This window comes from Somniosus microcephalus, chromosome 19 (genome assembly GCF_052327205.1).
Source record: "Somniosus microcephalus isolate GS21.2 chromosome 19, FLI_Smic_1.0, whole genome shotgun sequence".
NCBI lineage: Eukaryota > Metazoa > Chordata > Chondrichthyes > Squaliformes > Somniosidae > Somniosus > Somniosus microcephalus.
The window spans coordinates 6135338-6151958 of NC_141005.1; the positions used below are offsets into that span (position 1 = coordinate 6135338).

Below are 16621 nucleotides of genomic sequence, written 5' to 3' on the forward strand. Positions count from 1 at the left end.
TTTAGTGATGTTGGTTGAGGGATAAATATCGGCCCCAGAACTCCCCTGCTCTTCTTCGAAATAGTGCCACGGGATCTTTTATGTCCACCTAGGAAAGCAGACGGGGCCTCGGTTTAACGTCTCATCCGAAAGACGGCACCTCCGACAGTGCAGCACTCCCTCAGTACTGCACTGGAGTGTCAACCTGGATTTTTGTGCTCAAGTCTCTGGAGTGGGACTTGAACCCACGACCTCTGACTCAGAGTGCTACCAACTGAGACACATAGGTAAGAATAGGTAAATGAAACGTGATGGTGAGGTAAGGATAAGTTTGTGTATTAACAAGCTGTAGGTTGTAGGAGGAGGAGGTTGGAGGAGGTGAGCAGTTCCATGGGTTTGAAGCCCTGGGACAGAATGAGCAGATGGTGTCATGATTCAACACAGCGAGGGTGCTGGGAGGTGCAGGAACTTGTCGGATGGATGGTATATTGGGAGCAGAGGCTTGAGCACAAAATCTAGGCTAACACTCCAGTGCAGTGCTGAGGGAGTGCTGCACTGTCGGAGGTAGCGTCTTTTGTATGAGATTTTAAACCGAGGCACCATCTGCTCTCTCAGGTGGATGTAAAAGATCCCACAGCCGCTATTAAAGAAAAGCAGGAGAGTTCTCCCCGGTGTTCTGGGCCAATATTTATCCTCAATCACTAAAACAGATTATCTGGTCATTTATTTCATTGCTGTTTGTGGGAGCTTGCTGTGTGCAATTTGGCAACTGTGTTTTCGACATTACAACAGTGACTACACTTCAAAAAAAACGACTTTGTTGGCTGTAAAGTGCTTTGGGACGTCCTGGGGTGGAGAAAGGCACTATAGAAATGCAAGTTCTCTTCAAGAGGAACCAGGAAGGAAAGCTCAGAGTGGCTCATGACCACAGCAGTATAGCTACAATCAGGCGATTGCAATCCAGTCAGGTTTGAGGCTGGAGGTGAGAGAAAGATTAACTGTCAGGACACATATTTAATGGGGGAAGTACAAACTAAAATTAATCAATTAAATTGTTCCTCTGCCTCCAGAAACTGAGGCTCTTTAAAAAATAAGGGAAATTGCACAGAACACTGACTGGCTGCCAGCTGCACTAACACCTGCATGCTCAGCTTTACTGGCTGAGGTTGGCGGGTGTTTGAAGAGGGTCGATGTTGCCCTGATTTTATATCAATGAATAATAGCGCCCCCTGGCGGGGGATTTAAACAACAGGCGACAAAGTCCGTTTTGAAGAAGGGTCCAACCCGAAACGTCAACTCAAATTTCTCTCCACGGATGTTGCCTGACCTGCTGAGTTTTTCCAGCATTTTCTGTTGTTATTTCGGATTTCCAACATCTGCAGTATTTTGCTATCGTAAAGGTGCGGGTGGGTTTGTACCTGGAATCCGGCGGGCGCTAGGACCCTCTGGCCAGGCAAACACCTTCAAACAGAGTTGCACATGTTCAGAGCCAGCATTGCGTCAGCACAGACACAGCAGGGTGGGATCTGGGATTGGGAAGAGTTAGGAACTGTTTCCCAGAGTTAGTACAGGAGGAGGGCAGAGACTGGGAGAGAGAGAGAAACAGGCACACACACAGACTGGGACAGAGACAGAGAGACTGAGACTGGGGGGGAGAGAGAGAGAGAGAGAGAGAGAAACAGGCACACACACAGACTGGGATAGAGACAGAGACAGAGAGACTGGAGAGAGAGAGAGACAGGCACACACACAGACTGGGATAGAGACAGAGACAGAGAGACTGGAGAGAGAGAGAGAGAGACAGGCACACACACAGACTGGGATAGAGACAGAGACAGAGAGACTGGGGGAGAGAGAGAGACAGAGAGACTGGGAGAGAGAGAGAGAGAGACACACACACAGACAGGCATACACACAGACTGGGATAGAGACAGAGAGACTGGGAGAGAGAGAGAGAGAGAGAGACAGGCACACACACACAGACTGGGATAGAGACACAGAGAGAGAGAGAAACAGGCACACACACAGACTGGGACAGAGACAGAGACAGAGAGACTGGAGAGAGAGAGAGACAGGCACACACACAGACTGGGATAGAGACAGAGACAGAGAGACTGGAGAGAGAGAGAGAGAGACAGGCACACACACAGACTGGGATAGAGACAGAGACAGAGAGACTGGGGGAGAGAGAGAGACAGGGAGAGAGAGAGAGAGAGAGACACACACAGACAGGCATACACACAGACTGGGATAGAGACAGAGAGACTGGGAGAGAGAGAGAGAGAGACAGGCACACACACACAGACTGGGATAGAGACACAGAGAGAGAGAGAAACAGGCACACACACAGACTGGGACAGAGACAGAGAGACTGGAGAGAGAGAGAGAGAGACAGGCACACAGACTGGGATAGAGACAGAGACACAGAGAGAGACAGAGAGAAACAGGCACACACACAGACTGGGACAGAGACAGAGAGACTGGAGAGAGAGAGAGAGACAGGCACACAGACTGGGATAGAGACAGAGACACAGACACTGAGACTGGGCGAGAGAGAGACTGAGATTGGGGGATAGAGACACAGACATTGAGACAGGCATAGATACTGAGAGAGAGATTGGGGGACAGACTGAGACTGGAGAGAGACTGTCTCTGTTTCGATCTGTTCCAGCCCCAGTTTCCAAGTTAGAGAGAAAAACTTTTCTGTCTCTGAGAACTTCCAGTTAAAAGTCAGCTTCGGAAGCCGGTTTGCAGCTGCTCTCTGTCCCGGGGGCTGTCACTCTGTCCGGGGGCTGTCCCTCACTCTGTCTTGGCTCCATTCCCGTCCCGAGGAACTCCAGTTCGAGACTTTAACGCAACCCCCCTTCACTGGACTTGGCTGGAGTGGAAAATCAACCAATCAATCCCGGGACAACTTTGGAACAAGGATTGGAGCAGGAACATCGAGCAGCCGCTATGGGAGCCGGTTTGATTGCGGTTTCAATATTGCTCCTGGTGTGGGTGTTGGAGGTAACTGGAGTTGAGTCCTCGGGGATTGTTCTTACAATAAGCTTGTCGGCTTTGTGAGTACTTATTGCACTTTCTCCCTTCTTTACTCAGGTGCAGGGGAAGGCAGTCAGAGTCCCGGCTCTCTCAGGTAAGCTAGGCTGGCAAATACTGCATTGCACACAGGGCAGTCTCTCTCCCATCACAACTACTCGGAGGGAATGCAGAACCCCGTTAAACGAGGCTTATTTTAATAGCTCCATACACACATTTATCCATTTACAAGGTTAAGTGAAATGACTTTACTCAGAGGGTCGTGGGCCATGGGATGATTTGCCGCAGGGAAGAGTTGAGGCAGAGATCATTGCAATTTTTTAGGGAAAATTGGATAACTAATTGAAACAAAGGAATATACACAGCTATGGGGAGAGAGCAGAGCAGAGCAGTGGGATTAGTTTGGGATTGATACAGGGCTATGGAGTGAGAGCGGGGCAGTGGGATTAGTTTGGGATTGATACAGGGCTATGGGGAGAGAGCGGGGCAGTGGGATTAGTTTGGGATTGATACAGAGCTATGGGGAGAGAGCGGGGCAGTGGGATTAGTTTGGGATTGATACAGGGCTATGGGGAGAGAGCGCGGGCAGTGGGATTAGTTTGGGATTGATACAGGGCTATGGGGAGAGAGCGGGGCAGGGGGATTAGTTTGGGGATTGATACAGGGCTATGGGGTGAGTGCGAGGCAGTGGGATTAGTTTGGGATTGATACAGGGCTATGGGGAGAGAGCGGGGCAGTGGGATTAGTTCGGGATTGATACAGGGCTATGGGGAGAGAGCGGGGCAGTGGGATTAGTTTGGGATTGATACAGAGCTATGGGGAGAGAGCGGGGCAGTGGGATTAGTTTGGGATTGATACAGGGATATGGGGAGAGAGCGGGGCAGTGGGATTAGTTTGGGGATTGATACAGGGATATGGGGAGAGAGCGGGGTAGTGGGATTAGTTTGGGATTGATACAGGGATATGGGGAGAGAGCGGGGCAGTGGGATTAGTTTGGGATTGATACAGGGTTATGGGGCGAGAGCGGGGCAGTGAGATTAGTTTGGGATTGATACAGGGCTATGGGGCGAGAGCGGGCAGTGGGATTAGTTTGGGATTGATACAGGGCTATGGGGAGAGAGCGGGGCAGTGGGATTAGTTTGGGATTGATACAGGGCTATGGGGAGAGAGCGGGGCAGTGGGATTAGTTTGGGATTGATACAGGGCTATGGGGAGAGAGCGGGGCAGTGGGATTAGTTTGGGATTGATACGGGGCTATGGGGAGTGAGCGGGGCAGTGGGATTAGTTTGGGATTGATACAGGGCTATGGGGAGAGAGCGGGGCAGTGGGATTAGTTTGGGATTGATACAGGGCTATGGGGAGAGAGCGGGGCAGTGGGATTAGTTTGGGATTGATACAGGGCTATGGGGAGAGAGCGGAACAGTGGGATTAGTTTGGGATTGATACAGGGCTATGGGGAGAGAGCGGGGCAGTGGGATTAGTTTGGGATTGATACAGGGCTATGGGGAGAGAGCGGGGCAGTGGGATTAGTTTGGGATTGATACAGGGCTATGGGGTGAGTGCAAGGCAGTGGGATTAGTTTGGGATTGATACAGGGCTATGGGGAGAGAGTGGGGCAGTGGGATTAGTTCGGGATTGATACAGGGCTATGGGGAGAGAGCGGGGCAGTGGGATTAGTTTGGGGATTGATACAGGGCTATGGGGAGAGCGGGGCAGTGGGATTAGTTTGGGATTGATATCGGGCTATGGGGAGAGAGCGGGGCAGTGGGATTAGTTTGGGATTGATACAGAGCTATGGGGAGAGAGCGGGGCAGTGGGATTAGTTTGGGGATTGATACAGGGCTATGGGGAGAGAGCGGGGCAGTGGGATTAGTTTGGGGATCGATACAGGGCTATGGGGAGAGCGGGGCAGTGGGATTAGTTTGGGATTGATATCGGGCTATGGGGAGAGAGCGGGGCAGTGGGATTAGTTTGGGATTGATACAGAGCTATGGGGAGGGAGCGGGGCAGTGGGATTAGTTTGGGGATTGATACAGGGCTATGGGGAGAGAGCGGGGCAGGGGGATTAGTTTGGGGATTGATACAGGGCTATGGGGTGAGTGCGAGGCAGTGGGATTAGCTTGGGATTGATACAGGGCTATGGGGAGAGAGCGGGGCAGTGGGATTAGTTCAGGATTGATACAGAGCTTTCTGGAGAGAGCGGGGCAGTGTGATTAGTTTGGGATTGATACAGGGCTATGGGGAGAGAGCGGGGCAGTGGGATTAGTTTGGGATTGATACAGGGCTATGGGGAGAGAGCGGGGCAGTGGGATTAGTTTGGGGATTGATACAGGGCTATGGGGAGTGAGCGGGGCAGTGGGATTAGTTTGCGATTGATACAGGGCTATGGGGAGAGAGCGGGGCAGTGTGATTAGTTTGGGATTGATACAGGGCTATGGGGAGAGAGCGGGGCAGTGGGATTAGTTTGGGATTGATACAGGGCTATGGGGAGAGAGCGGGGCAGTGGGATTAGTTTGGGGATTGATACAGGGCTATGGGGAGTGAGCGGGGCAGTGGGATTAGTTTGGGATTGATACAGGGCTATGGGGAGAGAGCGGGGCAGTGAGATTAGTTTGGGGATTGATACAGGGATATGGGGAGCGAGCGGGGCAGTGGGATTAGTTTAGGATTGATACAAGGATATGGGGAGAGAGCTGGCAGTGGGATTAGTTTGGGGATTGATACAGGGATATGGGGAGAGAGCAGGGCAGTGGGATTAGTTTGGGATTGATACAGGGCCATGGGGAGAGAGCGGGGCAGTGGGATTAGTTCAGGATTGATACCGGGCCGTGGGGAGAGAGCAGGGCAGTGGGATTAGTTCGGGATTGATACAGGGCTATGGGGAGAGAGCAGGGCAGTGGGATTAGTTTGGGGATTGATACAGGGCTATGGGGAGAGCGGGGCAGTGGGATTAGTTTGGGATTGATATCGGGCTATGGGGAGAGAACGGGGCAGTGGGATTAGTTCGGGATTGATACAGGGATATGGGGAGAGAGCGGGGCAGTGGGATTAGTTCGGGATGGATGCAGGGCCATGGGGAGAGAGCGGGGCAGTGGGATTAGTTTGGGATTGATACAGGGCTATGGGGAGAGAGCGGGGCAGTGGGATTAGTTTGGGATTGATACAGAGCTATGGGGAGAGAGCGGGGCAGTGGGATTAGTTTGGGATTGATACAGGGATATGGGGAGAGAGCGGGGCAGTGGGACTAGTTTGGGGATTGATACAGGGATATGGGGAGAGAGCGGAGTAGTGGGATTAGTTTGGGATTGATACAGGGATATGGGGAGAGAGCGGGGCAGTGGGATTAGTTTGGGATTGATACAGGGATATGGGGAGAGAGCGGGGCAGTGGGATTAGTTTGGGGATTGATGCAGGGCTATGGGGAGTGAGCGGGGCAGTGGGATTAGTTTGGGATTGATACAGGGCTATGGGGAGAGAGCGGGGCAGTGGGATTAGTTTGGGATTGATACAGGGATATAGGGAGAGAGCGGGGCAGTGGGATTAGTTCAGGATTGATACAGGGTTATGGGGCGAGAGCGGGGCAGTGGGATTAGTTCGGGATTGATACAGGGCCATGGGGAGAGAGCGGGGCAGTGGGATTAGTTTGGAGATTGATACAGGGCTATGGGGAGAGAGCGGGGCAGTGGGATTAGTTTGGGATTGATACAGGGCTATGGGGCGAGAGCGGGGCAGTGAGATTAGTTTGGGATTGATACAGGGCTATGGGGCGAGAGCGGGCAGTGGGATTAGTTTGGGATTGATACAGGGCTATGGGGAGAGAGCGGGGCAGTGGGATTAGTTTGGGATTGATACAGGGCTATGGGGAGAGAGCGGGGCAGTGGGATTAGTTTGGGATTGATACGGCGCTATGGGGAGTGAGCGGGGCAGTGGGATTAGTTTGGGATTGATACAGGGCTATGGGGAGAGAGCGGGGCAGTGGGATTAGTTTGGGATTGATACAGGGCTATGGGGAGAGAGCGGGGCAGTGGGATTAGTTCGGGATTGATACAGGGCTATGGGGAGAGAGCGGGGCAGTGGGATTAGTTTGGGATTGATACGGCGCTATGGGGAGTGAGCGGGGCAGTGGGATTAGTTTGGGATTGATACAGGGCTATGGGGAGAGAGCGGGGCAGTGGGATTAGTTTGGGATTGATACAGGGCTATGGGGCGAGAGCGGGCAGTGGGATTAGTTTGGGATTGATACAGGGCTATGGGGAGAGAGCGGGGCAGTGGGATTAGTTTGGGATTGATACAGGGCTATGGGGAGAGAGCGGGGCAGTGGGATTAGTTTGGGATTGATACGGGGCTATGGGGAGTGAGCGGGGCAGTGGGATTAGTTTGGGATTGATACAGGGCTATGGGGAGAGAGCGGGGCAGTGGGATTAGTTTGGGATTGATACAGGGCTATGGGGAGAGAGCGGGGCAGTGGGATTAGTTTGGGATTGATACAGGGCTATGGGGAGAGAGCGGGGCAGTGGGATTAGTTTGGGATTGATACAGGGCTATGGGGAGAGAGCGGGGCAGTGGGATTAGTTTGGGATTGCCCTGCATAGACTCGATGGGATGAATGAACTCCTTCCATGCCGCTATCCGCTGTGGCTAGAGCAAGTTAAATGTTCATCAGTTCCTAAAAGAGGCAGCTTCCGACTGAATATTATTTAGTGTTGATGATGTGTGATTGAGTTTGGGTGAATTTAAGCGATTCAATGAACTCTTCTCTTTTTCGGCTTATTCTGTTTCCAATTTCTTTCCCCTCCCTTTCCTGGCCAACTGGTTTCCCTCTTCCCTTCCTTCAGCCCTCCTGTTACTGGTTCCCATTTCTTTCTTTCCTCTTTCTTGCTCTCTTTCCTCCCTCCCTCCCTTTGGGAATGGTTTCGGCTATCTGTGTTTCCTTTGTGCCTGGGTGATTTCCTTGGGCTGGTGTTCTCGCTGCCAGCTGTATCAGAGGAACCTGTCGACAGGTTCATGGTGCAGCGCAATTTCAACCCGTCTTCCAATATTTACGATGTAGATTCTACACGGATAATCTTCCAATGTTGTGTTAATTACACAGAATTTACAGCCCAGAAACAGGCCATTCGGCCCAACTGGTCCGTGCCGGTGTTTCTGCTCCACACCAGCCTCCTCCCACCCCTCTTCATCTCACCCCATCAGCATATCCTTCTATTCCTTTCTGGCAGTGGGCCCACTGAAAGTACAAAAAGAACACAAACTACCCATAATCTATGGTGTCTACTCCAACAACAACATGATGCGTTTATATAGTGGCTTTAACATAGAGAAAGATCACAAGGTGCTTCACCAAGTAATCAGACATAAAATGGACGTCGAGCCAAAGAAGGAGATCTTGGGAGGGGTAACCAAACACTCTGTGAAAGGAGGGCTGGTGTTTGCTTTGCGGCTACCCCAGTGCAAAGGTTCGGTTTGTGGTCCCTACAATTCAGCAGATAAACTTCTCATTCGACCGGCTTGGACCCCCCCCCCCCCCCGGGCCTGGCTCGGACCCCCCACCCCCCCCCCACCGGCCTGGCTCGGACCCCCCCCCACCCGGCCTGGTTCAGGCCCCCCCCCCTCCCCCCGGCCCGGCTCAGGACCCCACCCCGCCCCCGGCTCGGGTCCCATGGTCCAGTGCCACCCCAGGTCAAAGAGGTGGACTTTAAGGAAGAGTCTTAAAGGAGGAGGAGAGGTTTAGGCAGGGAATTCCAGAGCTTAGGCCCCAGGCGACTGAAGGCACGGCCGCCAATGGTGGAGCGATTAAAATCGGGGATGCGCAAGAGGCCAGAATTGGAGGCGCGCAGAGATCGCGGAGGGTTGTAGAGCTGGCGGACGTTAGAGAGATAGGGAGGGGCGAGGAAGCCATGGAGGGATTTGAACACTTGGATGAGAATTTTAAAATCGAGGTGTTGCTGGACTGGGAGCCAGTGTAGGTCAGCGAGCACAGGGGGTGATGGGTGAACGGGACTTGGTGCGAGTCAGGAGACGGGGCAGCAGAGTTTTGGGTGAGTTGAAATTGGGTGGTGTTCCCATGCGCCTGCTGCCCATGTCGTTCTAGGTGGAAGAGATCGTGGGTTTGGGAGGTGCTGCCGAAGAAGCCTTGGCGAGTTGCTGCAGTGCATCTTGTAGATGGTACACACTGCAACCACGGATGTTTAAGGTGGTGGATGGGGTGCCAATCAAGCGGGCTGCTTTGCCCCCGGATGGTGTTGAGCCTCTTGAGTGTTGTTGGAGCAGCACTCATCCAGGCAAGTGGAGAATATTCCATCACATTCCTGATTTGTGGACACGAGAGAAATAAAACCGCCAGAAATCCATTGGGAGTTAAAACAAAATCCACCCCAATGTTTAAAAAAAAATGCTACACTTAAGTCTGAGATAAATAGCTGCACCAGTCAGCACTCTTCTGTTTCTTGAATCACTCCTTCACGCTGGACTAATGCAAAGCATGTGCAGATTGGACAAATGGTTGTCAGATGTGCTGGTGGCCACATTGCAGAGTTTGATTGCGGTGAAGCTGAGCGACAGTCAGAAAGCCCTTTTGGATTTACGATTTGTTAAGTTTAAAAGAATGTTTGCGTTCTGTGAAAAGAAAAAAGGCTCACTTGCCATTTGAATCATTTCTGGGGCCTGTCTGTGCGATGAGGTCTTTGGCAGCAGGTGCCCGATCAGCCTTGTGTAACATACCATGGAGACCAGCTTCATTTTTTTTCTGGCAGCCAATTCATTTCTGCGACCATGAAAATCGGCGTTAAGGTTCTGCGTGCTTTGTTGGCTCTCGGTCCAGCAATTTAAAACATTCTCATCCTTATTTTCAAATCTCTCCATGGCCTCGGCCCTCCCTATCTCTGTAACCTCCTCCAGACCCTACAACCCTCTGAGATCTCAGCGCTCCTCCAATTCAGACCTTTTGCGTATCCGGATTTCCATCGCTCCACCATTGGCGGCCGTGCCTTGAGCTGCCTGGGCCCTGAGCTCTGGAATTCCCTCCCTAAACCTCTCCGCCTCTCTCTCTCTCCTTTTGAGATGCTCTTTAAAACCGACCTCTTTGACCAAGCTTTTGGTCGCCAGTCCTAATATCTCCTTATGTGGCTCGGTGTCAAATATTTGTTTGATAATCGCTCCTGTGAAGCAACATCGGACGTTTTACAGCATTAAAGTCGCTATATAAATACAAGCTGCTGTTGTGCTTTATTCAGTCCCCCTGAACCCCTCAAGAATCTGTGGCTTCAAACACTCCGAGCCTGCAGTCCTGGCCCACAGCTCGAAGGGAGCACAGCTCGGAGAATTGCTGCTGCGGCCTCGTAGCCGGATCTGAGGTGCGCGCTCCCTGCGATTGTGGCTCCGGGCTGGGAACTCCAGGTGGGTGCAATTGCCCTCACAAACAGTCAGCACTAATTCAGACTCCGACACTGCGGCCCGTTTCACAATGCAAATGCTGCACTCTTTCGATGTTGAACGCAGGAGGCCATTCAGCCCCCTCGAGCCTGCTCTGCCGTTCAATTAGATCTTGGCTAGTCTGTGTCTTGACTCCCATTTACAGGAAACTCTTTTTTTATCCGGCACAGACGGGACCGGCGTGGTGCCGGTTGATCAAAAAGTCCGGATTACAGAGAGGTATACTTACCAAGGTACGAGAGCCCCGTACACGGCCACAGATCCAGGAGTCCCTGTTACACGGCCACAGGCGCAGGAACCCCGGTTACATGGTCACGGGCGCAGGAACCCCGGTTACACGGCCACAGGTGCAGGAACCCCGGTTACACGGCCACAGGTGCAGGAACCCCGGTTACACGGCCACAGGTGCAGGAACCCCGGTTACACGGCCACAGGTGCAGGAACCCTGGTTACATGGCTACAGGTGCAGGAACCCCGGTTACACGGCCACAGGTGCAGGAACCCCGGTTACACGGCCACAGGTGCAGGAACCCCGGTTACACGGCCACAGGTGCAGGAGTCCCTGTTGCACGGACACAGGTGCAGGAACCCTGGTTACACGGCCACAGATCCAGGAACCCCGGTTACACGGCCACAGATCCAGGAACCCCGGTTACACGGCCACAGATTCAGGAACCCCGGTTACACGGCCACAGGTGCAGGAACCCCGGTTACACGGCCACAGGTGCAGGAACCCCGGTTACACGGCCACAGGTGCAGGAACCCCGGTTACACGGCCACAGGTGCAGGAACCCTGGTTACATGGCTACAGGTGCAGGAACCCCGGTTACACGGCCACAGGTGCAGGAACCCCGGTTACACGGCCACAGGTGCAGGAACCCCGGTTACACGGCCACAGGTGCAGGAGTCCCTGTTGCACGGACACAGGTGCAGGAACCCTGGTTACACGGCCACAGATCCAGGAACCCCGGTTACACGGCCACAGATCCAGGAACCCCGGTTACACGGCCACAGATTCAGGAACCCCGGTTACACGGCCACAGGTGCAGGAACCCCGGTTACACGGCCACAGGTGCAGGAACCCCGGTTACACGGCCACAGGTGCAGGAACCCCGGTTACACGGCCACAGGTGCAGGAACCCCGGTTACACGGCCACAGGTGCAGGAACCCCGGTTACACGGCCACAGATCCAGGAACCCCGGTTACACGGCCACAGGTGCAGGAACCCCGGTTACACGGCCACAGGTGCAGGAACCCCGGTTACACGGCCACAATATATAGTAAAACTTACCTGAACCTACTCCTGAATTTTGCCAGTTAAGAGAGATTTCTGGATATTTAGGTGCCGGTTAAAAGGGAGTTTCCTGTACCCCCATGCCTAAACCTTCCAGTTGAAAATCACACTTGGTTGCTGGATGGTGCCCAGTGCCTGTCCACATGAGCAGCAGCCAATCATCAGCGACTGCAGCCTCCCAGATGTGCCTTTGCTTAAGGCATTTCATCAAATTGAAAACCCTTTAATTAAATAAAAGCTGCAGGATTTAATGTCACGCTTTGAATAATAACTTTTGAATTAAAGCAATATGTCCGTATGGAGCCAGTCTAGAATCTGCACAACTGTCGAGGGGCAGTGTATTTGCAGCAACCAGCAGTTAGTGGTTACAAAAGCTATTAAAAAAAAACCTGACAAATCAATGGATTGTAATAATTTTCATCTTTTTCTCGAAACACTTAGTTCCCTGTCATTGCCAGTAAAAGCATATTAATATTTAACTTGAAAATATATCCACCGCAACGAAATAATAATTTAATGGGATTTGCTGGGTGCAGACGACAGCCTTTATTACATATGGAATTGTTTAGAAAATCCTTTTCTTTGATATGCAAGGATTATACGTTCATAGTTGGATCATGATGAAGTGTTTTGCTCTCGCGCTGTGTGTTAGATCGTAGGTTTTTTTATTGACACATCCCTAATGTTTACATTCCATCTCAAAACATTTCTGGGGCAGAAGTTCATTGGCGCCCGAACCAGGGCGAGCAGAAAAATAGGAGCAGGAGGAGGCCCCTCGAGCCCGCTCCGCCACACGGCCCCTCGAGCCCGCTCCACCACACGGCCCCTCGAGCCCGCTCCGCCCCTCGAGCCCGCCCCACCACATGGCCCCTCGAGCCCGCCCCGCCACGCGGCCCCTCGAGCCCGCTCCGCCACACGGCCCCTCGAGCCCGCTCCGCCACACGGCCCCTCGAGCCCGCTCCGCCACACGGCCCCTCGAGCCCGCTCCGCCCCTCGGGCCCCTCGAGCCCACTCCGCCCCTCGGGCCACTCGAGCCTGCTCCGCCATTCAATAAGATCATGGCTGATCTTCTATCTCATCTCCACTTTCCCACCCGATCCCCATATCCATTGATTCCCCCAGAGTCCAAAAATCTATCGATCTCAGCCTTGAATATACTGAACGACTGAGCCTCCACAGCCCTCTGGGGCAGAGAATTCCAAGATGGTGGAAATTCCTTCCAGGGGAGAGCGGAGGCCAGCGCGAAATTGGGCTTCGGGTCTCATCTAAATAATCTGTTGGCACCTGTTGCAGCTTCACCTATTGGAAGAAAATTAATATCAGGCTGATTGCCTCGCCGCCATTGGTCCAATGGAAGGTCCCAGAAAGGGGGCGATCGAGATACTGTGGAGTCAGGGGTGGGGATGGGGGAAAGGGGCTACTCCTGCTCCTGCTCCTCCAGGCTCCAAAGCAACACTTTTTAAATTAAAAAAAATACATTATTTAAATAAAAAAACTTAGGTTGCAGAAGATTCCGGAGCAGATCAGGCTGGGATCCTGCTCTGCTCCACGATGCCCAATATCCCAGAGTGGACCTTAAATGGGTGTTAGGCCCCCTCATTTACATATGTAGTGTCAGCCAGTGGCTCAGTGGGCAGCGCTCTCACCTCTGAGTCAAAAGGTTGTGGGTTCAAGACCCACTCCAGAGACTTGAGCACAAAATCCAGGCTGATACTCCCAGTGCAGTACTGAGGGAGTGCCGCAGTACTGAGGGTGCGTTGCACTGTCGGAGGGGCAGTACTGAGGGAGTGCCGCACTGTCGGAGGGGCAGTACTGAGGGAGTGCCGCACTGTCGGAGGGGCGGTACTGAGGGAGTGCCGCACTGTCGGAGGGGTGGTACTGAGGGAGCGCTGCACTGTCGGAGGGGCAGTACTGAGGGAGTGCTGCATTGTTGGAGGGGCAGTACTGCGGGAGCGCCGCACTGTCGGGGGGGGGGGCAGTACTGAGGGAGTGCTGCATTGTCGGAGGGGCAGTACTGAGGGAGCGCCGCACTGTCGGGGGGGCAGTACTGAGGGAGCGCCGCACTGTCGGGGAGGCAGTATTGAGGGAGCGCCGCACTGTCGGAGGGGCAGTACTGAGGGAGCGCTGCACTGTGGGAGGTGCCGTCTTTCAGATGAGATGAAACCGAGGCCCCATCTGCCCCCTCGGGTGGATGTAAAAGATGCCATGGCATTATTCCGAAGAAGAGCAGGGGGAGTTCTCCGCAGTGTCCTGGGGCCAAAATTTATCCGTCAATCAACATCACTAAAAAAAAAAACAGATTATCCGGTCATTACCCATGGATTGGCGGGTAGCTAATGTTACCCCACTGTTCAAAAAGGGTGGTAGAGAGAAAACGGGGAATTACAGACCGGTAAGCCTGACATCGGTAGTGGGGAAAATGCTAGAGTCCATTATAAAAGATGTATTAGCAGAGCACTTGGAAAAAAGTGACTGGATCGGACAAAGTCAACATGGATTTACAAAAGGTAAATCGTGCTTGACTAATCTACTGGAATTTTTTGAGGATGTAACTGGTAAAATAGATAAGGGAGAACCAGTGGATGTGGTGTATTTGGATTTTCAAAAGGCTCTCGATAAGGTCCCGCATAAGAGGTTAGCGTGTAAAATTAAGGCACATGGGATTGGGGGCAAGGTATTGACATGGATACAGCACTGGTTGGCAGACAGAAAGCAAAGAGTTGGAATAAACGGCTCTTTTTCCGAGTGGCAGGCAGTGACTAGTGGGGTACTGCAGGGATCGGTCCTTGGACCCCAGCTATTCACAATATATATTAATGATCTGGACGAGGGAACTAGATGTAATATCTCCAAGTTTGCAGATGACACAAAGCTGGGTGGGCGTGTGTGCTGTGAGGAGGATGCCGAGAAACTCCAGGATGATTTGGACAGGTTGGGTGATTGGGCAGAAGCATGGCAGATGCAATATAATGTGGATAAATGCGAGGTTATCCACTTTGGTGTCAAAAACAGGAAGGCAGATTATTATCTGAATGGCAATAGATTGGGAGAAGGAAAATGCAACGAGACCTGGGCGTCCTTGTGCACCAGTTGCTGAAAGTAAGCATGCAGGTGCAGCAGGCGGTTAAGAAGGCAAATGATATGTTGGCTTTCGTAGCGAGAGGGTTTGAGTACAGGAACAAGGATGTCTTGCTGCAGTTGTACAGGGCCTTGGTGAGACCACATCTTGAGTATTGTGTGCAGTTTTGGTCGCCTTATCTGAGGAAGGATGTTCTTGCCATGGAAGGAGTGCAGCGAAGATTCACCAGGCTGATACCTGGGATGGCAGGAATGACGTATGAGGAGAGATTGGGTCGATTGGGCTTGTACTCGCTGGAGTTTAGAAGAATGAGAGGGGATCTCATCGAAACTTATAAAATTCTAACAGGACTAGACAGACTAGATGCTGGAAGGATGTTCCCGATGGTCGGGGAGTCCAGAACCAGGGGTCACAGTCTAAGGATAAGGGGTAAGCCATTTAGGACAGAGATGAGGAGGAATTTCTTCACCCAGAGAGTGGTGAACCTGTGGAATTCTCTACCAAAGAAGGCAGTAGAGGCCAATTCATTAAATATATTCAAGAAGGAGTTGGATATATTTCTTAAGGCTAAAGGGATCAAGGGATATGGAGAGAAGGCAGGGACAGGGTACTGAGTTTGGATGATCAGCCATGATCTCATTGAATGGTGGAGCAGGCTCGAGGGGCCGAATGGCCTACTCCTGCTCCTATCTTCTATGTTTCTATATTATCACATTGTTGTTTGTGGGAGCTTGCTGTGTGCAAATTGGCTGCTGTGTTTCCTACATTACAACAGTGACTACACTTCAAAAAGTATTTAATTGGGTGTAAAGCACTTTGGGATGTCCTGAGGTCATGGAAGGCGCTATAGAAATGCAAGTTAGGCGGCTGTTGGGGAGGCCTGGAGAAATGTCCAGTCCAATATCTCATTGGGCATCGTTCAGGCGTCCTTTGGGCGGTGGGACAAGGTCCCTGAAATCGGCCCTTGATATGCCTGTTCTATGCCCATGGAAACCAGTGAGGTCCAATTTGTACCCCAATATATCAAATCTCTGCATCGCTTTTTCCCCTCAAAAAAAAAACCTTTTATACATTCTTTCAACATGGCGTTTAAAATTTTGCGCAATCCAATTTCTAGCTCCATGTTTTTACTTGGTGTAAAATCGTTTCTCGAATAATTACAGTAATAAATCGCCAGGAATGTAAGTTAAAGATGCCAGCAAGGTGTTGCGACTCGATGTAAAAGGTTATTTTTGATGATGCAAAGATTTGTTTTATTCACATTAACCTAAAAATTCTGGATGAGATAAAATAAACCTATAATCTACCACACGGTGTGAGAGCAAAGCTGTGATCCATCTAGGAATATATAATCCTGGTGTATAAAATCAATGGATTGTCAAAAACATTCCATATGTAAAAGGACATTTGTCTTGTCCACAGCCAGCAAATCCCATGAAAGAATAATTGTGCTGAGGATTATTTTAATTTTATTCTTACAGGGGGGCTAAATGTTGAGGGAAAAAATGAGTTATTTTTCCTGTGCAGTCACGTGATGTAAACCCTCTGATTGAGAGAACGCTCCTCAGACCAGGGATCAAATACTCTTAACGGGATGAGCTGAATACCGTCCAACATCAAATCTCACAGCACAGGAGGAGGCCATTCGGCCCATCGTGCCTGTGCCGGCTCTTTGAAAGATTCTCTCCGATTAATCCCACTCTTTCCCTATAGCCCTGCAAATTTTTTCTTTCCAACTATTTATTCAATTCCCTCTTGGAAAGTCGCTGTTGAATCTGCTTCCACCGCCCTTTCAGGC

At 51.7% G+C, this 16621-nt stretch overlaps 1 protein-coding gene across 2 annotated transcripts in view; it reads left to right on the plus strand.

Moving 5' to 3' along the window:
• The first annotated feature begins 1536 nt into the window (after window positions 1-1536).
• adgrd1 (adhesion G protein-coupled receptor D1) overlaps window positions 1537-16621 on the plus strand; it is a 349877-nt gene continuing 334792 nt past the window's right edge. For both annotated transcript variants that reach the window (XM_086011896.1, XM_086011897.1), the window contains exons 1-2: window positions 1537-2988; window positions 3079-3115. In XM_086011896.1, coding sequence (XP_085868022.1) covers window positions 2935-2988; window positions 3079-3115 — 91 coding nt within the window. In that variant the 5' untranslated portion in view covers window positions 1537-2934. The remainder of the gene's footprint in view (window positions 2989-3078; window positions 3116-16621) is intronic.